At 40.8% G+C, this 25,293-nt stretch overlaps 1 protein-coding gene across 4 annotated transcripts in view; it reads right to left on the bottom strand.

Annotated features, from left to right (window-relative positions):
* SMAP2 (small ArfGAP2) overlaps positions 1–25,293 on the bottom strand; it is a 44,397-nt gene that overhangs the window by 8,740 nt on the left and 10,364 nt on the right. For 2 of the 4 annotated variants that reach the window (XM_036347936.1, XM_036347935.1), the window contains 3 exons: positions 4,087–4,220; positions 2,530–2,615; positions 1,252–1,330 (listed from right to left, as the gene is read on the bottom strand). In XM_036347936.1, coding sequence (XP_036203829.1) covers positions 1,252–1,330; positions 2,530–2,612 — 162 coding nt within the window. In that variant the 5' untranslated portion in view covers positions 2,613–2,615; positions 4,087–4,220. Of the gene's footprint in view, positions 1–1,251; positions 1,331–2,529; positions 2,616–4,086; positions 4,221–5,265; positions 5,351–16,878; positions 16,928–17,887; positions 17,998–25,293 lie in introns of all 4 variants that reach the window. The other 2 variants (XM_036347939.1, XM_036347938.1) reach the window with 2 other exon arrangements.

Raw genomic sequence — 25,293 nt, 5'->3', positions numbered from 1 at the left:
CTTTCTGTGTCTCAAGAAATAGTCAATTACATCTAAAGAAATTTACTGTAGAACCTTGTCAAAGGCTTTTTAAAGGTCTAAAGCAGGGGTCCTCAAACGACGGCCCGCGGGCCACATGCGGCCCGCTGAAAACATTTATCCGGCCCGCCGGGTGTTTTTGCCGCCGCTGCCTGTTGCTCAGCAGCCGACTAGTTTTTTTTTAAAAAAACTATAGTCTGGCCCTCCAATGGTCTGAGGGACAGTGAACTGGCCCCCTGTTTAAAAAGTTTGAGGGCCCCTGGTCTAAAGAGTCATATTTATTGGTTCTTTAGTTGTCAGTAATCAGGATTAGTCTTCTTCCAGAAACCATGTCATATTTCCTCCTGTATATTATACTTGTCCTAGTTATCATACATCGTATTTCAGATTCTAACCACATGCCTAGGATGAAAAAGCATACTTGGCAACTGGTAGTCTCCATCTAAAACCTTTCTTAGGAACAAGGGTCATCCCATTAGCAATCAGTCCACCAATGCACAGGCAATACATGCTGGTCAAGCTGAAGGAAACTGGTGATTTAATTACACTTAATTGTTGACTTCACTTATGGAAACAAAATTTATGTATGCATGAAGGGTTTGTATGTGTGTATATATAAATAATATAAATTTACATGTATAAACATATACATATATATATGTATATGTACATTTTCTATTTGATCTCATATGCCCAACATGTCCAGCTGAAGAAATAATTTGGAACTGGGAGTCACTAGCATCCAAATGCAGATCAAGACAAAGAATTCACTGATGGTTTGCCCTGTCTGCCCTTGAGGCCAAACTTTGCTTCATGATATTTCATGGTCTTGATTCAAGAACTGGCTTTTTTCTACCTCTATATCTTTATTATTTTATCGATTTGAGAGAAAGCGAGAGGAAGGGGGGGAGAAATAAAAAGGGGGTGAGAGAGAGGGGAGGAGGGGGAGAGAGAGAGAGAGAGAGAGAGAGAGAGAGAGAGAGGAGAGAGTCATAGATAAACATAGATTTTTGTTGTTCCACTTATTTATGCATTGATTGGTTGATTCTTGTATGTGCTGACCGGGAATCAAACCCAAAACCTTGCTGTACTGGATCAATGTTTTAACCAACTGAGCTATTTCTTAAATGACAGTTTTTGAGCATGTTAGTAACTGATCTTCAAATTCTTCCCTGGCGCAATTAATAAGCAAATTACTTATTATGAACAAAACTTGAAAGAGTTACAACCAACCTTAAGGGCACTGATGTCTAGACTTCGGTCCATGTATTTCTTCTTCTCATATTTATCTCGAATAAATCCCTCGACAGCTCTGCAAAAAGCTTATTAAGGATAAATCAAGCAAGTCTTTCCCAGGATGACTAGAAAAGGTCAATCTGTATCCCATGGAACGTTGTTCTCGCTCCCTCCTGCCTGGCTTCCCCATACGGCTTCTGTCTCTTCACATGTAGTCTCCCTGACCAAAACCTTGAAATGCCTCCCTCCCAGTTATTACAGGGAATCCCATTTCCTCTGATTTTCCGTGGAAGCACTGATAGCATCAAATGGGATTAGTCTTCATATTGCCAGCAGAGGAGCCTGTGGCTGCTCTAGAAGACAGATAAAGCATCAGTCAATTACCTATTTTAAAGCCCTTAGGTCAATAGGCCTTAAACAAAGGCAACTAGTGACCCTAAAAACTATAAACTCTTGCGCCCCGTGGCCAGATTCTGTGGCCCCAAATCTGCTTTTTAACAAGTTCTACCTGCACCAACCAAAAAGCCAACTCTAACAAGATGGTCAAAAAACCATGGCTTTTGGGCGTTGGTTTTGTGAGCTGGGTGCTCTCCCATGCAGAGGGGACGGGAGAAAAAAGTTACTAATTGGTCAACAACAGCTAATTCTTCTTTTTTTTTTTTTTTAATATATTTTATTGATTTTTCACAGAGAGGAAGGGAGAGAGATAGAGAGTTAGAAACATCGATGAGAGAGAAACATTGATCAGCCGCCTCCTGCACATCTCCTACTGGGCATATGCCCGCAACCCAGGTACATGCCCTTGACTGGAATCGAACCTGGGACCCTTCAGTCCGCAGGCCGACGCTCTATCCACTGAGCCAAACCGGTTTCGGCAACAGCTAATTCTTTCACACAGAACATAAAAAGGCCTTAAAAAGTGAATGGTAGTTTTGCTGATTCAACACAACACAGTAAACGATTTTTACTAAACAATAGCTTCAGAGACCCAAATAACTACTGGAGATGTCACTTTACAGAAGAAGTCACAGTGAAACTGAACCACTGCAGTCTTGATTCCTGAGTTTTCCCCCTGTGGCACCACCATTCTGACACAGAAAGTATACATGTGCTTTTCGTAGGCCTTGGTTGCAGGAGAGAGAAAAAAACAAGATATGACTAATCCACATAGATTAGATCTGACTACACAGACAGATCATGAGATGTGACTATTACATGACTCTCCCAAAACACCAAAATACCACTCAGTCTTCTAAGTTGCTCCAGAAAAGATACGGGTCTATCTGAGGTCGCCGGAAGGTCTCAGGAAGGTAGGCTTCATAAAGTCGGTTTGCCTTTCCGTTCCCCATCTCTTGCATACACTGCAGTCAAAGAGATGTGGAAACACGGAATGTCAGATTAGGAAAGAATTTTAAAACTTCTCACCCAATGGCAGCATTTTCATTGAAGAACCAAGCTAGAGGGGTAGAACCAAGATTAAAACCTGTGTATTTAGAGTTCCAATCCATGATTCTCTCTACTTTGCTCGCAACCATTTGCCCCCACAGCTGTCTTTCCTACCTCACCCCTGAGTTCCGTTTATTGAAAGATCTGTCTGACAAGATACATTTAATTTAGTAATAATTCAAAATTCCATTTGAAAGTCCAAGACACAGCTACCAAATGTCTGCTTGGCAGGCAATACTCAGTGCCTGATCTGGCAGGCAACATGCAGGCAGTAACTACACTCGGAATTTATACTATTAGTTAACCCATTCAGCTTTATTACCAGTAACTGTGTTTTACACTAGGCTTTTGAAATAGATTCCTTAGCACTTGTGAGGGATAAATCCCAAGATCTTTTAAAATCTTCAAATTCCCAAATACCTCTATGGCATGTAGTTTCCTTCATAAGATACAGTAAAGTGCAACTGAAAGTATAACTAAACTTTAGACTTTTAAAGAATCTATAAGCCCTTGCCGGTGTGCTCAGTGGTTATGGTGTTGGCCCGAGCACCAAAGGGTAAAAGGTTCAATTCCCATTCAAGGGCAAGTATCTAGGTTGCAGGTTCAACCCCCCTGACCCTAGTTGGAGCACGTGTGGGAGGCAACCAATCAATGCGTCTCTTCCACATCTACGTTTCTCTCTCTCTCCCCACTCCCTTTCTCCCTTCCACTCTCTCTAAAAATCAATGGAAAAAATATCCTTGGGTGAGGATTAACAAAAAACAAAACACACACACACACATACCAGTCTAAAATATTTCTAAGACCATGTTCTGGTTAAGAATAATCTCTTATTTCTACCATCTACTTTAGCAACTGGTTTTCTTTGGATCCACTCTCCCCAAGAATTTTTTTTCTTAATTATTATAAAAAGTTTCAATGCAGGATGAGAACAGAGAACAATGAAGCCACATTGAGGTGCAGATCTTGGGGCAGCTGGACTCACTAACTCTACTGTCTCACTCTCAGCCCACCAGCCTAACAGCAAGCATTTTAGCAATAAAATGTTTTAAGTCTATGAGAGGGCTTTTTAAATTTGTTTTTAGAGAATATCTAAAACTACAAATGTTAGATCTGCAGATGTCAAGGGTCTTAGAAAATAATCCAAAGATCCTCCTTTACATCTTTCTCGATCCACGGGGTCCTAGACCATAAACCATTTGTGATTTGAAGGAGGTAAAATAGAGGTGGAATAATTTGTACTTTAAATAGAAAGATTAACATTTTCACTATTAAGGTATGAGAACTGGATATAGGTGTCTGACAACTAAACTTTCCTTTATCTTTGTGCCCAATTTGAAATTCATCCAGAACTACTTTAGCACACTCTTGGGTTGTATTAAGTACCTGAATCTGTTCTTGAGTCCACTGGTCAAGGTTAACTGATTTTACCCTGGATATGTGCACCCCCAAATTCCTGTGGATTCCAGCACATCGAATGCAGATGAACACACCAATGTTCCAGGAGGCCCATCGTGGCCCTGTGAAGGTCAGGAACAGTCAATAAAGTACAAATTAAAACAACATTCAAGGCTCAACCTGTAATATTTAAATTATCAAACATTTCAGCTAGAACACAAGTGAGAGGATTGTTATCTCAATCACCTTTTTATTGGTTTAGTTCATTCCTCCATGAATAGGCTTTCCTTTTTTTTTCATTTAGCTTTAATTTTTTTAAGTGTACAATACAGTGTTTTTTAGTATACAGGGTGAGGCAAAAGTAGGTTTATAGTTCATATGAAAAATAACACAATAATTAATAAATAATAATATAAGAATAAACCCTCTGCTTTGCATAATCACAACTGTAAACCGACTTTTGCCCCACCCACCCTATATTCACACAGTTGTCCAACCATCACCACTATCTAATTCCAGAACATTTTCACCACTCCCAAAAGAAACCTCAAACCCATAAGCAGGCATTGCTCGTTTCTTCCTAATTCCTCCCCAGGCCCCAGGCCCTGGCAACCATAAATCTAATCTGTCTCTATAGACTTGCCAATTCTGGACATTTCATATAAATGGGATTATGCAATATGTGGACATTTGTGTATGGAGCAGCCTTTTACAATGTCTGGTAATATGAGTACTGAAATGTAGATGTTGTAATACTGTTACTTATATAAAAAAAATCCTAGGAGAACAGTGAAAAGTTATATCACATTCTATTTAGTATCTTACATGAACAGCCCTCCCTCAAGCAACTTTTCAATGGTGGTGGGGCCTGGATTCACTTTTCCTACTAGGAAAAAAGATACAGACATGCCATACTGGCCTAAGGTTCAACCTGAAATCTAAAACTTTGTTTATCCTCCCCTCCCTAGCAGGCCTATAAAATATGCATCCAGATTAGGTTAATAGGATCCTTTTTCCTTGGGCCAATGTCCCTACTTTACCCTATAGAATTACCTAGATTCAAGAATGTCAAGTAAAGATGCTTATTGAAATAAAAAAGAAATCTCAGATATGTATTTTAATTAAAAATGGTTACATAATCTCCCATCCCTTGCCAACTTTGCTCACCCTAATAATCACTCTGGAAAGCTATCAAACTCCTCTTCATAATCTTTTTTTCACTCTTCATAATCTTTTTTTCACTCTTCATAATCTTTGTACAGGAAAAGCAACTTATTTTTATATAACACCTGACAAATACTTACTGAAAAATCACTAATATTTCCTTCTCCAACATTCTACTAGGCAGAAACTTCCCACATAAAATAAGCATGATATCAAAGTTAGCAGTTGCAATAGAGATGAAAAGACACAAAATTATTTTCCTCCTGAGATAAGCAGGACCCTGGGTTTTGAACAACTAAGGGCACAAGACTTCAGTTCTGCTGGACACAATTATTTGGTTGGTCTGCAGTTTTTGACAGTAGTCTCAATAAAGGAAAGCTAGAATTGTATGCCAGATAGTCTCAGAAATTTGAATCCACGACTATCATAAATAAGAATGTAATTTTTAAACAAAGATATCATTCAGATACTATGGCGAATACTACAAATACAGAAGGCTCAAATCCTCCTTATAGCCACCAGGTGGTGTTCTCTGCCTGAAATTTTACCCCAATATCTTCTTATTGCTATATCTCGATAGCCTCAGATTTATCTTCTAAAAAGACCTTCAGTCCCTTCAAATCCCTAGATAGATTTGCACAGTAGATCTGCCTTATAGCTAATAAACATATAAAGGATTCACACATTTCTTTCGGTGGCAGGGAGTTACATAAACACAAACAAAAAACCTAAACAGATATGAATGAAGTTTCATAGGGGGCTGTATGTCTATTTTAGGTTACAGTTTTCATAAAAGAACTCAGATATGGTCTAAGTTATATAGAGTTAAAAATGGGACCAAAAGTTAATATCTCATATTTCTTTACCATTTTCCCTTTGCTTTAGATTCTAGAATTCATGATAAAATAAAGTACATTTGTTTGTGAGCAAAATCAGAAGCCAAAAACGTTAATTACAAGTTGCTGTGGAGCATAAGGAATATAGTCAATAATCCTATATAATAAAAGCCTAATATGATAAGTGTCCAGTCATCTGTTCAATCAATCAATGTGTAATATGCTAATGATATGCTAAGGCCGCTCAACCACTCACTATGATATGCACTGACCACCAGGGTGCAGACAGTCAACTGGTTCACTAGTCGCTATGACATGCACTGACAACCAGGGAGGACAGATGCTCCAACCGGTAGGTTAACTTGCTGCTGGGGTCCAGCTGATCTCGGGACTGAGCGAGATGGGCTGGACACACCCTGGAGCCCTCCTGCGGTCCCTTCCCTGGCTGGCCAACCTCCTGCATCCCTCCCCTACCCTGATTGTGCACTGGTGGGGTCCCTCGGCCTGGCCTGCGCCCTCTTGCAATCCAGGACCCCTCGGGGGATGTTGGAGAGCCGGTTTCTGCCTGATCCCGCAGGTCAGGCTGAGGGACTGCACTGGTGCATGAATTCGTGCACCGGGCCTCTAGTAATCTAATAACTATGTACGATATCAGAGGTACTAGACCTATCAAAGTGATCACTTCATAGGTTATATAAATGTCTAACCACTATGGTGTACACCTGAAACTAGTATAATATTGAATATCAACTGTAATTTCTAAAAAGTTTGGCCTTAGCTGGTTTTGCTCAGTGGATAGAGCACCAGCCTGCGGAATGAAGGTTCCTGGATTCGATTCCGGTCAAGGGCACATGCCCAAGGTTGCAGGCTCAATTCCCAGTGGGGGGGACGGGGTGCAGGAGGCAGCCGATCAATGATTCTCTCTCATCATTGATGTTTCTCTCTCTCTCTCACCCTCTCCCTTCCTCTCTGAAATCAATAAAAATACATATTTTAAAATGTTTTAAGACTTAAATTAAAAAGTTAGATGTGGAATGTTATGGTTTGCTTCCTGGCCATAAGTCAGAAAGTGCTTCTCAGTCATGTCAGCCACCATCACACTGTGGAAGTTCTCCAGATCCTACTGCAGAGTATTTAAAGACTCTGCCTCTGAGGAGTGTACGACTGATATGCTGGAACTACTAATAAGGCCTCAGTACAGAAAGACAGGGAATAACATGTTCATGAAAAGCCAGGAGAGCCTCCTCTGCCCCCTCCCATACCACATCCCTCCTACAACCTTTTCCCAGTGAAATAATGACAGTTCTACCCCAGACACTCAGCCTCCTTTAGTTTTAAGCCACTAGATTTATTAGTCAATAGCTGTATTCTCCATAACAGATTCTGAAATTGGGTAAGAAAAATAAGATAGAAAAATTACTTATATGGCTGAAAATAGTGTCATTATTAAAAGTATAATCTTTGCAGCAACATAAAATTTAGTTTGTATGTCAGCTCCATCAATGATTAGCTATATGACCTTCAGAGATATTTAAATTTCCTAAGTCTTGGTTTAATCATGTTCAAAATATGTACAATACCACCTACCTCACTGTGCTTAGAATGTAGAGGGATAGTGGCAAAAGAGAGTTCCGTAAGTACATGGTATAGAATGAGACTTCCACAACCCATTTCAAACTCATCTTCTTCACTGACAAGGACTGGTTAACTCATTCAGATGTATATACCAACAATCTATGCAATAGTGGAGAATGCTTTTTAGACAGGCATGAGTTCCAGACTGAAAATGTCACAATCAAAGTTGACTGACTGGATAGAAGAAAGAAGGAATTTACTCTAGATCCAATGTCAAAGTCTTCTAGAAAACATGACATTTAAGCATCTTCCTTTATCTCCCTCAAAATATTCCTTGAAAATGCACTATCTAAACCCCCACCCACTTCCCTTCTCCACTACACACTCCCACCCTGCCCTTGTGCGTACACATGCTTCCACTGAACATACCAAGGAAGGCCCAAAGCTGCTGGCCTGCCATGCCTGGGCTCCACAGCATCTGGTATTGCTGCTACAAAGCCAGATTACTTAAGTCTGGTATACTTGCAAAGATAAACCAATTGCTCAATACACATCAGTCATGGCAACCAGGAGAATACGTAAAAGATGCCATTTTGAAATTGAAAATGGAAAGGGACTCTGAGAAGCAATATTCTGAACAATTTCAAAAGCAAAGAGAATAGACAAGTGATATAAATTGGTAGCGATGAGCACAACACAAGAACAAGGTCATAGCTAAGTGAGCATATTCAACAGGAGCCTAGGAGCAGGCTCAGGAAGCATGAGGCAATATTAAAATTAACATATAATCACTGTGCAATAAGGAATCAGTGAAAATAAAGTATATGGATGAGGTTGATGAGTCAAGAAATCGACTGTAGTAAATACCAGCCGAAAACCAGGGAAATCTGGGATGACACTGATAAATACACTGGGCTTTCATTTTGGAAGGCAGCTATGCTCACCACTATACCACCAACGCAACCTTGGGCTTTCATTTTGATGTCTCTCTCGGGCTATGACTCCATTTATAAAATGGAGAGTATATAAGTAATAGCCAATTTATATCCAAATGCTGAGCAGCTTCTAGTGTTCAGTAACTACTGGTGCCCTGCTGCAAATACCCCTCCCCTTGCTGCTAAGACTTCCCCCCAAGGACCAGCGCTGCTAGGCTTAGACCGATTCTGGGCTTGAGGAGTCAGCAGAAATGAGAACTAGAGTTATAGGCAGCTTGAAGAGACTAATTACAGATCAATAGCCTCTAACCTATGGAGTTCCAAACAAATAAATGTTGAGGGGGGGATGATAAATTTTTAAAATCAATGTAAAATAAAATCAAATCAAGTCAATGTCTATGCAGAGACTTGCTGGCATCATGGAGCTGTTGAAAAGCTCTTCAACAGAAGAAGAGTCAAGGATGGGAGAGAAAATATCTTCCATCTTACATGCAAGCCCTGTTGAACCTACCTTGGAAATTTTCCCTGAATCTATCCCTCTTTACCTAGACCTTCTCAACTCTCATATCTAAGCATTCATTCTGTTAACATTACTTACTGAGTATCTATTACATGCCAAGCACTCTGCCTGCTAGTTATTATGGATAAAAAGGCAGAGATAATACAGATGAGATTCCTGATTCAAAGAATTCATGGACTAACAATTAATTGGTCTCTAGACTCTCACCAGAATCTTTCTAAAACACAAATCTGTACAGATCAGGCCTCCAATTATAAACCTTTTGTGTAGTCTCATGTATACTAGTAAAGGTGAAAATGCAAATAGGTGCACATTTTCTAGGCATATAACAAACTGAGCTCTCTCTCTTGCCACAAAACCTGCTCTTCCTCCATTTTTCCCCATTTTAGTCAGTTATACCTCCAATCACTCAGATGCATCAGTCAGAAATTTACACATCATCTTTGATACCTCTCTCCTTCAGCCTTCATATCTATACCATCACCAAGGCCAAAATATCTCTCAAATCAGTATCTCTTCTCTCTACGTGCAACACTGTCACTAATCCAAAGTCACCAGATCCCTTGGACTAGTGCAACAACCTCCTAATGTCTCTCTATTTTTACCTTTATATTTCCTTCTCTTCCAACCCTGAACCAAAACCATTCTCCACCAAACAGCTTGAGCCCTAAAAGAAGCAAATGTAACCTTGCCACTCAGTTACTTAAAACCCTTCTATAGAAGGCCTCCTTCTGCACTGTTGGATTAAAGAATAAAGTATTTAACATGGTCTCCAAGGTCTTATATGATCTGGCTCATGCCTACTTCCTCAGCCTCTCGACTCTGACAACACCAGCTTTCTTTCATTTCCTCAAAGCACCAACATGTTCTTTACTTAGGGCTTCTGGCCTTTTTACACGCTGTTCCCACTGCCGAAAAAGTTCTTTTCCCAACCACCACCCACCACTGGTAGCCTGGTCAACTCCTACATTATCACAAAGGTCTCAGCTGAAAAGTTTCTTTCCTTGGCCCCTGAATGTAGACCGGTTATAACTTCACTTCCATCTTTTCTTCAGATTTATACATTCCATTATGGAAAATTTCAAATGCATAATTAACCATCAGCTTCGACAATGATCAATCTCAGGCCAATCTTGTTTCAGCTATACTTCTACCCACTTTCCCTCACTCCCAACACCTTGTAATATTTTGAGGCAATTCCCAACTATTGTACCATTTCATCTGTATATACTTTGGTATATATCGCTAAAAGGTAAGGACTCCTTAAAGATAAACTTCCATTTACCTTTCACTTTCCCAAAGTGATACCACACTTTAGCATATATTTATTTGACTGTTTAACATGTCTTTTCCACTACATTGTAAGGGCCGCAAGAGCAGACAGCAGATTTGTGACATTCACTGTCATATTTCCAGGGTATGGCATAGTTCCTTGCATACAGCAGTAAGGCAACATTTTTACAAAAATTAATTAAAAATACGTAAATCCTTTGACTCCTCCCTCCCACCACTTATAAGAATTCATCAGGGAAACAACAGGGCAAGTGCATAAAGAAATATAGTTAAGAATGTTCTAATACAAATTAGAAACATCAACATATTACATGAAAGAATTATGGTATCACCATACAATAGAGAAAAAAATTTTCTAGCTCTCTATTTAATATAGAGATATTTCCATGTCATATTAATTTTAAAATGCAGTTTAAAACCAGTATGCACAGAACAACACCATTTTTGTTTAAGAATGTGAATAAGTGTATATGTATGCACAGAAAAAATGTCTAGAGGATATATGTAAAATATTAAAAGCTGTTATTTCTGGTAGTAGGGTTATGAAATATCTACTTTTTTTCTCTATATGTTTATATATTCTCTGAATTGTTTGCAATGAGTTTGTATTACTTTTGTAATGAGAAAAATAACAGTACAGGTCATTTAAGAAAAAACACCACCACTGTCCATGGCTCCTCACTGGCTGCAGGATAAGTTGAAACTCCTTAACATGACATAGAGAGTCATTTAAGAGCCTGTGTTTTGTGAGTGCTGAGCAAGTCATCATTCTGAGCATGCCGTCACTCTTTGCCTAAACCATCCTTCCTACCTGGAATGGCTTTCTCCCCAATTCCCTGCTTGACAAACTTCAAAATGTAGTCCACTGTCACCACTTCTGTGAGGCCCTCGGATGGAATTAATCTTGACCTCCTCTTTGGCTAATAGTTCACTGTATGCTTTGTTCTTCTAATATTATCTTATTATAATTAGTTGCTTATAGGTCTCTCTTGCCCCAAATAGACTGTGAGCGCTAGAAGGCAAGGCCCATGCCCCTTCATCATTTATCTCAAACACTTAGCACAATGCTTACAAACAGTACATACAAAATTAGTATTTGTTAAATGAATTCATCAATAAGAAAGATAAAAGTGTACAGAACCAAGATGGCGGCATAGGTAAACACCGGAGACTGCTGCCTCGCACAACCACTTCAAAAATACAACTAAAAGACGGAACGGACATCATCCAGAACCACAGGAAGGCTGGCTGAGTGGAAATTCTACAACTAGAAGGAAAGAGAAAAGCATACCGAGACTCAGAGGAGGTGCAGTGCGGAAGTAAAATACAGAGGAACAGAGGCACATGCGGAGAGGGTTGGCGGCTGAGGACACAGTTGTCTTTTTCAATTGGGAGGGAGTCTCAAGCTCTGAGCTCCAGTTCCGGGTGAGTCTGTGGGGGCCCAGACTCATACGGGAGAAACTGGACTGTCTGGCATCGGTCGGAACTCGAGGGCAGCTTTCTCTCGGGGGTGCTTGCAGCGATTGCCGGGACACTGAGAAGCAGGGCCTCTGAGGGCAGGACTGAGCAGCCATAACTGCTCGCTCCGCCCTGTTGATCCCCTGGGACCCAACCTGCCCAAGCCACGGAGGCTTTTGCATATGAAAGGCCTGGCCCTTTGCAATCTGATAATTACCTAACAAACTGCAGCTGGCCCAAGGCCCCAGGGCAACTTGCAGTGCATCACAGCTGGCTCCACTGGATACCCTCAGGCAGAGGCTAGATTAGCACCTCCTTAGAGATCCAGGAGCCAGTGTGCCTGGTGGTCAGAGTGGGACCATCCAGATTGCAGCTCCTCGGATTCATAAAGGACACACTCAGGGGGCAGACTCAGTGAGCACCAAAGCCCCATTGAAGCAAGTCTTGCCCGGAGGGGTGTCTCCAGCACAGAAGTTCTACTGCAGGCACAGCTGATTCTCACAGCCAATTGGCCTGGAGGTCAATTCCTCCCAGTGTTACCTACAACAATCAAGGCTTAACTACAACAATACTGTGCACAAAGCCCACAAGGGGGTGCACCAAGAGTATCCACCTCAGGTAACTGGGGAGGCTGAGCCACTGGACCCTATAGGACACCTAGCACAGAAAGCCACTCTATCAACATAGGGAAGCATAAAAAATGTGAAGACAAAGAAACAGGACACAAATGACAGAAATGGAGGAAAGCAAACTACTGGATATAGAGTTCAAAACCACACTTTTAAGGTTTTTCAAGAATTTTCTAGAAACCGCCGATAAACTTAATGAGACCCTCAAGAAATCTAATGAGACCCTCGAGGTTGTGATAAAGGACCAACTAGAAATTAAGCATACACTGACTGAAATAAAGAATATTATACAGACTCCCAACAGCAGACTAGAGGATCGCAAGAATCAAGTCAAAGATTTGAAATACGAAGAAGCAAAAAACACCCAACTGGAAAAGCAAAATGAAAAAAGAATCCAAAAATATGAAGATAGTGTAAGGAGCCTCTGGGACAGCTTCAAGCATACCAACATCCGAATTTTAGGGGTGCCAGAGGAAGAGAGAGAGCAAGATATTGAAAACCAATTTGAAGAAATAATGACAGAAAACTTCCCCTACCTGGTGAAAGAAATAGACTTACAAGCCCCGGAAGCGCAGAGAACCCCAAACAAAAGGAATCCAAAGAGGACCACACCAAGACACATCATAATTAAAATGCCAAGAGCAAAAGACAAAGAGAGAATCTTAAAAGCAGCAAGAGAAAGACAGTCAGTTACCTGCAAGGGAGTACCCATACGACTGTCAGCTGATTTCTCAACAGAAACTTTGCAGGCCAGAAGGGAGTGGCAAGAAATATTCAAAGTGATGAACGCCAAGAATCTACAACCAAGATTACTTTATCCAGCAAAGCTATCATTCAGAATTGAAGGTCAGATAAAGAGCTTCACAGATAAGGAAAAGCTAAAGGAGTTCATCACCACCAAACCAGTATTATATGAAATGCTGAAAGGTATCCTTTAAGAAGAGGAAGAAGAAGAAAAAGGTAAAGATACAAACTATGAACAACAAATACACATCTATCAACAAGTGAATCTAAAAATCAAGTGAATAAATAATCTGATGAACAGAATAAACTGGTGATTATAATAGAATCAGGGACATAGAAAGGTAGTGGACTGACTATTCTTGGGGGGGAAAAGGGGTGTGGGGTATGCGGGAAGAGACTGAACAAAAATCATGCACCTATGGATGAGGACAGTGGGGGTGGGGGGTGAGGGCGGAGGGTGGGGTGGGAAACGGGTGGAGGGGAGCTATGGGGGGAAAAAGAGGAACAACTGTAATAATCTGAATAATAAATATTTAATTTAAAAAAAAGTGTACAACTGTTTCCTGTTTTGGAAAATGAAGGGAGAAGTCTTCAAACACCTTAAAAGTGAAGCTATCACAGAGAAAAGGAATTAGTTTGCTCTGGTGAGGCTCCAAAGGCAGAACTAGCATCAGTGAGTGGAAGTTGATTTCAGCACACTCTGGGGAAGAATTTTCCAATAATTAAGGTTGTGTGAAAACAAATGTAGCATATCCAGAACTAGTAAAAGCCCAGTAAGTATAGCTGTTCAAGCAGAGGCTGGATGATGCACTCTCAAGGATGGTAGAGAAATGATCTCCGCACAGTGGGTGGGTGCACGGTGAGCCCGAGGGTCCCTTCTACTACTGCAGTTCTACCACCTAACTGAATGGTTTTCAAAATGCAACACGAGATAATCAACTCATGAAGATGTTAGGTCTTGATGAATCTAAAAAACTGAATCAAATTCAGTTCATGGAGCCTGAGACTAGTATAAACATGATTACAAACAACAACAACAACAACCTGAAAACTGGCTTAAATGTAATAGACACATAAGGAAGAACCTATTGGGGTGGTGAACACATCCTACATAATAAAAGCCTAATATGATAAGTGTCCGGTCGTCCATTCAACCAATCAAAGCGTAATATGCCAATGATATGCTAAGGCCGCTCAACCGCTCACTATGACATATGACCAGCGGGGGGCAGATGTTCTGAGTGGTAGGTTAGTTTGCTGCTGGGGTCCAGCCAATCAGGACTGAGAGAGATGGGCCGGACACACCCTGGAGCCCTCCCTCGTTCCCTCCCCAGTTGGCCAACCTCTCACGCCCTCCCCATCCCTGATTGTGCACCAGTGGGGTCCCTTGGCCTGGCCTGCGCCTTCTTGCAATCTGGGACCCCTCAGGGGATGTCGGAGAGCCAGTTTCAGCCGAGTCCTGCAGGCCAGGCCGAGGGACCCCACTGATGCATGAATTCGTGCACCAGGCCTCTAGTAATACAATATACAGATAATATATTATAGAATTGTATACCTGAAACCTACATAATCTTATTAACCAATGTCACCTCAATAAATTCAATAAAATGAAAAGAAGGGAGGCCAAAATTTCAGTAATCCCAAAGACTCCATTAAATTTGTACTATACTTAGGGTGCTGATGAACAAGTCACAACTTGGATATGACCTGTGGTCATTGAAGGAGCAGCTACTAAAGAATGGTGGTGTTAGGGTGCACCCTGATAACTTTTCATTTGAAGTTCAGGAAGGAAGTCTTAATAATATATTTTTCAAGGTGTACCAAATACAAACATGCTACAGGTCACATTTTAAAATAAAACAAAGAACCTGTGGTTTCTTATACATTCTTGCTAATTTATCATGTTGTTTCTACTGAACTCTGACTATGTAACATCAATCTGAAATAACATTAAAGAGGAAGTGGATGATTTTTCAAAGTATTAAGCTCTAAGACAGAGGGGCACATAATAAGTAGCTCTACATTAAACAGCTAAACAATGCCCAGGTGGCATGGCTTAGTGGTTGAACATCGACCTATGAACCAGGAGGTCACGGTTCAATTCCCTGTCAGTGCACATGCCCAGGGTTGAGGGCTTGATCCCCAGTGTGGGGATTGCAGGAGGCAACCAATCAATGATTCTCTCTCATCATTGATGTTTCTATCTCTCTCCCTCTCTGAAACCAATAACAATATATTTAAAATAAATATCTATATATATAAAAGCCTAAGTGACCATTTGACTGATAGCTATGACATGCACTGACCACCAGGGAGCAGACACTCAATGCACAGGCATGGAAACATGGAACAGACTGATGAATCTCAGAGGGAAGAGATTACCAAAGATCTTATATGCATACTAGAGGCCCAGTGCATGGATTTGTGCACTGGTGGGATCCCTCAGCCTGGCCTGCAGAGATAGGGCCGAAATCGGCTCTCCAAGATCTCTCAAGGGGTCCTGGATTGCAAGAGGGTGCAGGCCAGACCGAGGGACCCCACCGGTGCACGAACCCATGTACCAGGCCTCTAGTATAAAATAAAAATAAAAAAATAAACAGCTAAGCCAACTGTCTTTTGCTGCTTCTAAGGACAGGTTAACTTGTGGCTGGCATAACTACATAGGAAGAAATAATTCAGACTTTTCTTTCTTCACAAAAGGATGTAGGAAAAGCTCTATGAGATGCTGATTATCAAACTTAGAGCTGGCTGAATTGCAGATCATTCCGAGGTCAGTACTGTATATCTTTAGTTCTGAAGTAAAGATTTTACATTAGTCAAGAGGAGTCTTAAAGCAAAATAAGGGAAACATTGATGGCTGGTAAAGGGAAAAGGAAATATTTAAACTTACAAAGAAAATAAAGGAGCAGTTTTATGTGCTGAGAACAAATGACAAAAAACAGAATCTGGGTTATCTTTTCTCCTATTTTTACTCATGATTCACATTTTTTTCAAGCTGCTCCATGTGCGTACCATAGTTGGCTCACGATAAGGGAGATAATTATGCGCTCCACCTGGATTACATGGCCATTGTACTATTCTGACCTGGATTTTTTCCCCATCACATCAACAGTTAAGAATTCATATGCAGACACAGTGCCTTGTGCCCTGCACAAGGCGCCTGGTCCCAAACTGCTCTTAAGGACACATTCTGCATGTTGCTAACTCTCGCTCCATAAAGCCAACTAGGTCATCCTTAAAAAACAAACAAATAAATACATAAATAAGGAAGAACCTAAATCAATAAACTCTGATTTGAAAACACAGTTTAATTCACTTTGATTTGGCCCGTTATTAACTCTAACACAAAAATTGGGAGGCAAAGTGAAGAAGAAGCAGTATTTGTTTTAAGAACAATTCTAATGCCAGTTTCCTCAGTTCTACTCATTACATCCCTCCACCCCAATTCACTACAGATACACAGAAACACCACTGCCATCTTGGAGCATTTAAGTGGGGCCTGAGAGGTATGTCTACACAAAGGAGAACTCACCTCGTCCTCTATTCCAAAACAACAATAAACAGTAACCTTGAACTCTGTAAGTACAAACATTTTAAGGAACCATGAGACCAAAATAAGGACTTACTCAATCAACCTTTGTTCCCATCCGGTCCCTCTCGCAAGAATGTTGTTTCCTTTTGTCAAAAAGAGACACTGTCACAAATACTGACTGAACTACATCAAGAACATATAGTGAAACTTTGCTGATAACTAATCAAGGAGGGAATTTACTGCTTAGAAAAAAAAACTGAAAAAAAACTTCCCCAAATATATGAAAACACCAAAAGAAATGCAACTCCTGTGGAAAGATGGCCAAAAATCTAGAGAAAGAATTAGAAAGAAACACTTCTTTCTATTAAAGATGGATTATGTCCCATGAGAAAAAAAACTCAACAAAGTTGATTGGCATCTCTATCCACTGAGGAAAAGCTCAACGAGCTAAGGGGGGGAAAAGGTCACAGCAGACAAAAATTGGCTAAAACAGAGCTTAAATCCCAAGCTTTTCCACAGTGGGCCTCAGGGTCACATTCAGGTTTAAGCTTCCACAGCAGCAGCCCCCTGAATATCCACAACCCCAGAAAAACATTTACCTATGTTTTCTCTCTTTAAAAGTAATTTTGATTTATCTGTTTTTCTTTAATGGCTATTTAACTGATGCTACATTTGCTCTTATAATTCCTAAGATAGTGTTTCATATAATGCTTAAGAGCATATTATTTCTACTTCACTAGACTCTAGAAGCGGACACTATAACTATTGTATTTTGACTGAAATAAAAGATCCCCTATTACTTAAACCATTCATTGAAGTTTGACATGAAACAATATAGGAAATGCAGCAAGGTGTTATTGTAAATCTACCAAAGTAACTTAATATTTATCTCAATAAGGTTTGATTGGTTTTAAAAACAATGCAAAAAAAACCAACCCTAAACAATAATACCCCTAGCTAAACTTAGCAATATTATTATTAGTTTAACCCCAAATTCATAGATTAGTTTAGGGGAATTGGCATCTTGTAATTATTTGGGGTTTTTGTTGTTATTGTTAAATAAATATTCTCATGAGAGACTAGTGTAAAAATGTGATACATACTGCTGGATCTCCAAGTGGGAGCCCCATTCTTTCTGTAGAATCTTGAGTTTCACCTGCAGGACAATGTCTCTATGCCAGTATCCTCAGTAAAGGGCCTGGGTGCCTATCTACTGAGAAATGAGTAAAAGAGCCCTAAGTGAGCAGCAGCACAAGAACGCTAGTTTGGCTCTTACTTCTAGGTCAAGCTCTAAATTCATGGGTGGTGGATTCCTACATAGCACCTTACATACAGAGGAGGGTCTGGTGCCAAGAAAGAAGAAATCAAGCAAGGTAATTAAGAGTCTACACTGATCTGTAACACTTTTAACAATAAAGATACATTAAAAAATAAAATAAAAGAATCTACACTGGTCCTGTAAAGCTGAGGCACAGAGATCTCAGGACTGTGAAGTGGAGCAGGGACTGGGAACAAGCCAAGGAAGGATCAACAAGTAAATCTTAAAAGAGTGACTTTTTTGTTGTTATTAATCCTCAGACAAGGATGTTTTTTCCATTGATTTTTGAGGGAGGGAGACAGAGAGAAACATTGATGTGAAAGAGACACATTGATTAGTTGCCTCCCACATGGGGATCAAGCCTGCAACCGAGGTATGTGCCTTGACCGAAATCGAGCCAGAAACCCTTCAGTCTATGGGCCGATGCTCTAACTACTGAACCAAACCAGCGAGGGTGGAGGAAGAACAATTTTTTCATATATTTTGTGGTAATGTCCATTCTTTGCTTCCCTTTTACTTGTTAAAGTTCTAAAAAGTCTTAACAGGGCTAAGGGGAAAGAAGCAAACGAAGTGGTTGATGTGGTGTCTGCACATGAAGCAGAGCGTCAGAGCAGAAGCAGCAATGTGATGAAAGCGCCAATCACCCGGAGAAGCAGCCCCAGCTGGGGGAGAGAAGTAAGACACATGGGGGCCACCTGGGCAATTTCCATCTATGCTTGTGGATTCTCCTTCCTGAATTCATATTTTGGAGGTTCTCTGTTTTGACCAATAAGGAAAACTGGACTACTCATACTTCTGGTTTAACGTATAGCTTTACGGGGCTATTACTTCCATTAGCAAAACATCATTTTGTGAAAATCTTGCTCCATCCTATTCTGACTCCCACAATCTGTCGTTCTGCTGTGACACTCATCTATGATTGTTCTGTTGTTGGGTTTTATTTTTGTGAGCTCCTTTAATATAATTTTGCATACTTAAAAAACTAGTATTTGTCTTATGTGAACTTGAGGTTCAAAACACTTATTACTCAGAAAATCATCCAAAGGTCACTGAAATAACTTACACAGAAAGCTGGGGGAAAGAGTACAGAGTATCCTTAACATTCCTCGACTCGGGTTAGCCCACAGTATTTTGGCTGTAGACAATTATTTCTGCACAAAGACCTTGCTTAAAGCATTTATGAATAAACTAGGAGTCTCGGTGAGGCAGGGCTTCCTGAAAAAGGGAGGAAATAAACAACTGCTTTCATTGGGGGCAGGAAGGACATTATTTCATTTGGAGCTAAACAGCAAGATTATCTCCGTACAAACAATTGTTTGGCTTGAAGGCTCCCTGCGGCCAATCACTCCAGTAAAGGCTCAGCTGAAATGGAACCCAGGACTTGCTGGGACCGAGGGATAGGGACTGACACAGGCTCAGTGTCGGCTTCGTCATGGCTTTGGGGTCCCAGAGCATGCCAGCAAGGATGCTCACAGAACACACTACTCCAATCGGCAAATAGCATCATTCTGCACCCAACCCAGCCAAGAATGTAGATTTAAAAGAGATGAAGAAAAGATGGCATTCGGGCAAATACATTTATTCAATCTAAAACTGACATTTTATAGCAAACATGACAAGTATAAAAATTAGATCTCGTAAGAGAGGTAATACATTTCAATCACTATCTCAATGGCTAACAGCAGGCGCAGGGAGGAAGTGTGCAGGGAGGGACTGCTGAGCTAACAGCTAGGCAATCATTTCAAAGTCTGCAAGTTGGACCTGATATTTCAAATTTGACTTTATAATTAAAGTAATTTCCCATCAGTCATGACCTCACTTCAGGTAACAAGTGCTAAATCTAACTTGGTTCGCTAGAAGTCACTTTCTTCACTCCCTGGGGACATTCAGTTCTTAACATTTTAACATTCCTTCAAGTTAAAGTCTTAACTTTTTCTTTGCAATAACCAGTATCCTACTCCTAGTCTGAAAACAAACAAACAAAAAAAATTGAAGATGCACAGTGTCCATTTGGGGTATGCATATCTTTGAAAGAAGCTACTAAAGAAGGGTGATAGGGCCATAAGCGAAAGAGGAACAATGTAAAAAGGGATGTTAAAAATAGCCTACATCCAAACAGCACCACTTTCTTTCCTTTACAGCAGTGGTTTTCAAGAGAAGCAATTTTCCCAAGGGGCAACGTCAATGTCTGGACACACTTTTAGTTGTTATAATTGATAGGAGGTGGGGGTGCTCCTGGCATCTAGTGGGCACAGGCCAGGGATGTTGCTAAATATCCTGCAATGCACCAGACAGCCCCACAAGAAAGAAGTATCAAAAATGGCAAGAGAACCCAGCAAGTACACTTCTGGGAATATATCCCAAAACACTAACTCAAAGGAATATATGCACCCCTATGGTCACTGCAGCATTATTTACAGTAGCCAGGGTTTGGAAGCAGCCCAAGTATCCATCAGTGGGTGAGTGGATAAAAAAAGCTGTGGTACATTTTACACAATGGAATACTACTCAGCCATAAAAAAGAAGGAAATCTTACCTTTTGTGACAGCATGGATAGACCTGGAGACTATTATGCTAAGTGAAATAAGCCAGTCAGAGAAAGACAAATACCATATGATCTTACTTTATGTGGAATCTAATGAACAAAATAAACTAACAAACAAAATAGAAATAGACTCATAGATATAGAGAACAGACTGACGGCTGTCAGAGGGGAGGGAGTTGGGAGGTGAAAAAGGTAAAGGGATTAAGCAAAAAAAAAAAATCATAGACACAGACAACAGTATGGTGATTACCAGAGGAAAATGGGGGTGAGTGAAGAGGGTAAAGGGGGGGGATAAATGGTGATAGAAGGAGACTTGAGTTGGGGTGGTGAATACATAATACAATATACAGGTGACATATTATAGAATTGTACACCTGAAAACTATATAATTTTATTAACCAATATCACCCCAATAAATTCAATAAAAAATTTTTTTTAATCTTAAAGAAGGACTTCCCTTTAACCAGTACCATTAATGTTATATTCTATGCAGCACAATAAAGATCTTTGTACCAGAAATAAATAAATAAATAAATAAATATCAAGAGTGCTGAGGTTGAGAAGCCCGGCTCTAGAGGAACCATTTATAAGCCATTTAGTTTGGAGCATGTGCAATATAAGAATATACCAGTTCTTTGGAAAAGCCTCTTCTGTTCTGTAACGAACAATTTAGAGTACAAAATTCCAAAATTGGAAAGAACCTTAAGGATTATCTAGTCCAAGCACAGTTGGAGAAACTAAGGCCCAGAGAAGTCAAGTCATTTACCCAATTTCACAGAAGAAATCATCAGCTGGACTGAATTAGAACCATCTTTATACTGGTATACCCCAAATGTGTGTTATACATGGTAGGTGCTGAATTACAGTCACTGAATTGATACCCTGTTCTTTTCTATTTCAATACTCAACTCACCCTCTGCTGCCAGGAAGCCAACACCTGAGGTTGTGCATGAAGGCTTATTCACACCACTGCCCACCCCCAAAGGAAGCCCAGAAGTGGAGGACAGTATCACACACTAGAGCTCAGAAACAAGTGCCCAGGCGGGGATGCTTTCCCGTTGTTGGAAGGGAATCTCATGCCTTTCACCCAGGCAGAGGCTTCACACAAACCTTCTGAGTCAGCAGATGAACCCTTGTGCAAGATCACGAACATGTAAACTTCTCTCCACAATGACGTGCGGCAGCTTCCCTGACACATCAGAGGAGCGCCAACCAATGGCAAACAGACAGAAAATCAGTGCCAGGTTAACTGAATCCCAACCGTATCCAAACAAGCTAGACCTTTCATTTCTAAACCAGCAGCAGAACAGAAATGAATTCTGGGGTCAAAGAACAGTTAGTGCAGTGGCATGCTGAATGTTAGTCATCAAAACGGCCCTGGCTAAAGGGAGGAGAGCAAAAGGTGGAGATAGGCCCTTTCAGAAAAAAAACATTCACTACTGTGTTTCAAAACCTAGGTATTTCAAAACTGGGTATAATGAGGTCCAGAGGAGTGGGGCGAAGATGCCAGTCATGTAAATGGAAAGAGCCTGTAAAGCAGCGGTTCTCAACCTGTGGGTCACGACCCCTTTAGGGGTCGAACGACCCTTTCACAGGGGTTGCCTAAGACCATCGGAAAACACATATACAATTACATATTGTTTTTGTGATTAATCACTATGCTTTAATTATGTTCAATTTGTAACAATGAAATTGGGGGTCACCACAACATGAGGAACTGTATTAAAGGGCCGCGGCATTAGGGAGATTGAGAACCACTGGGTTAGAGCAACTGTTTTGGATCAAGGATAATTTTGAGAAGAGATCTTCCTTAGAGTGAGTGCCATAATAACGTCCCTAGCTGGTATGTGAGAGAAAGTGTCATTAAATGCAACACTGGACTCAGAAGACTCCAAACCAGCTCCTCTGAGCATTCTGACTTGGTTCTGAGCCTTATCTGTGAACAGAAAGCAGCCTGACAGAAGTCACTCAAATCAAGGGTCTAATATTGGGTGCAGAGTAAAAATGGGGTTCAGTTTCATTAGACTTCTTATGTATTTATGGGGGTGAGTGGGGGAGAATTCTATATAATAAAAGGCTAATATGCAAATTGTCCCCTTGGGAGTTCTACTGATCAGGAGTTCGACCACTTGCTGTGACATGCGCTGACCACCAGGATGCGGCGCGGAACGAAGGCAGGCCCCGGCCGACAGCCAGAAGGAAAGCCCTAGCCAGCAGCCAGAAGGCACCGATTGGCCCTGATCGCCTGTCAGGCCTAGGGACTCTACCGGTGCACAAGTTTGTGCACCGGGCCTCTAGTTGTTACCATAGGATCAGACTCCCAGACCAGCTGTTTTTTGTCTTGTGGGATTTGGGGGAGTGGGGAGGTAGAAGAGTCCTTGTGCTTATTAGCTAAACATCATTAAATGTGATTTCTTTAGAAAGCAAATCTTTATTTTTCTGATTATGAAAGTTACTCACATTTGTGATAACGCTCTTTAAGAAGAATGAAGTATAGTGATGCAGAAGATATTGCCCATACCCCATTTTGCTTATTTTTTACTTGAGCTTATGTTTTCATTATGGTTTTTGTGTAACATTTATTATAAGTGTTTTTCATGACAATAAAAACATCTAAATACCTTTATTGTATTCTGTTTGTGTATCATTTGGTGTGCAGGCCGACGCTTAACCATTGAGCAACACCAATGTTTTGTCTTTTGAAAGTTGCCTTCATACTGTTAACACAGATATTTGAAGATCTGTACATTCCAGGAAGCTGAGCAAGGGAATCTCATGGTTGCTTTGTGGTAATCACTTCTTTGTGCCATTTTTTGTGTGCTTCTGGCTTTGGTGCCACATTGAAAACCAGAGCCAGTCACCCAGCTAGTACTCTGCCCTCTCACTAGGAGCTTTTAGTGTGATACATCGTCTTGGGGGAAATGTAGCATGGGGTGTGAAACAGGAGGCTAAAATAGCGGTCCCTTGGCCTTTTTGTGGGAGGGAGTAAGTGTGTAGCCCTGTTCTCAGCTGCCGCAGACATGAATAATAACCTGGCGGCAGCTTTAGAAGGTCCTTGTCCCACTGGAACAGGTGTGTTTACTTTGAAGAACCTTGCTTTGACTCTTTTGAAGCTGTGATTTTTTTCCCTAGAGATTTGCTCTGGGTTTATCTACATAATGTTCCCTAACCCAAGACCTCATGCCTAACTTCAGACAGAGGAAGCCCCCAGTTCCAAACAGCTATTCTTTCAGTAAAAATGCTTTCAACATAACAGAGGAGCCTGAATCTTCTCATTTTTTCTTTCTCAAACCAGCGGTCACACTTAAATCGGTTTCCATTAGCTCTGCTGTTTACAGCTATTTTGAACAAAAGCATCATGGTAAGAGCAGGGAGTTTCCTTCCTACTTCTCATCGGAGGGCTTGTGTTAATTATAACCCTAGTGGTAAAGTATCAACAAGAAAAAGACACCAGCACCCCTCCCCCCATGAGCTTTAGACTGCAGCCAAAGATAAGATGTTCCCAGCTCACATAGAAGATTCTGTGAGAAATTATTTTTTGAAGACACAGAACAAGAACAACCACCTAAATAATATTAAGACAATTTTTAACTCAGGGCTTGAAACACTAGAGAACTTAGTTCAAAATCCACACACTGGGGACTTCCAGAAAGACAAGAAAAGAGGAAGAAGTTGACATTTACTTGGTGTGCACTTCAGGAAGCAACGTTGTAGGATTAATATGTAAACCCACATCTAAAAACATAAGCTCTGTGGTAGAAGCTTGGGGATTTATGATCTTTCCATCACTAGCAACTGCGGCAAAAGACTGCCTGGTTATTTGAGAAAAGGCTATTCTCTCTCAAATCGCTATTCTAAGACAGGCTTCCCAGCTACAGACATCAGATCTCACTTCCTCCTATTTCTGCTTTACCATTTTCAATAAATCATAAAATGAGGATGTTGCACACTTGTTTTTTGGTTGAGGGGAAATGACATGAAGCCTGAGGAATCCAGTTCTCACTGCTTTGGATTAAGACATTTCTTTCTGAAAGTTTTGACTTAAAGTAAAAAAAAAATCAGTACAGCATTCTTCAAGCGGGCTTCTGAAATCCAGTACTTCCTCAATAAACTATATTCTATATGTATGTAAGAGCAAACCAGAATACCCATAGGAAATATACAAGGGGGGGGGGAATGCTATGTCAACAAAAATGGTCAGAAAACTACTTAACATTACTTAAAAGTGAAAAAAAGCAGCAATAATAAAATCCTGTTAACCACCCATTGATATGTTACGAAGGTGGGATTCCAGGGCAAGTTTCAGCCACATATGAGGGAAGTCAGGGGGGAAGGGGAAAGTTGGACAAACTGAAGATGACCACCAGGGCAACCTTACACTGATGGATGGCCACAGCCGAAGGCAGATTTGACTCATCTCTGAGGCTTTCCACTGGGGAGGGGCCTGCCGTGCAGCCATCAATGGACCAGCATCCACAAAGCCTGTGGGGAAATACAGGATCCACAGGAGTGGGGTAGGGAAGGAGAAAGTTTGGAAAATGGAAGAGTCAAACACAATAGTGAAATATTGTACTTATTAAACATGAGGCTTCAAAAATGCATACATGTGCCCGGCCAGCATGGCTCAGTGGTTGAGTGTTGACCTA

Source organism: Myotis myotis, unplaced genomic scaffold, assembly GCF_014108235.1.
Source record: "Myotis myotis isolate mMyoMyo1 unplaced genomic scaffold, mMyoMyo1.p scaffold_m19_p_2, whole genome shotgun sequence".
In the NCBI taxonomy this organism is placed as follows: Eukaryota; Metazoa; Chordata; class Mammalia; order Chiroptera; family Vespertilionidae; genus Myotis; species Myotis myotis.
The sequence above is the reverse complement of the archived record's forward strand: the minus strand, read 5'-3'. Positions and strand labels throughout refer to the sequence as shown.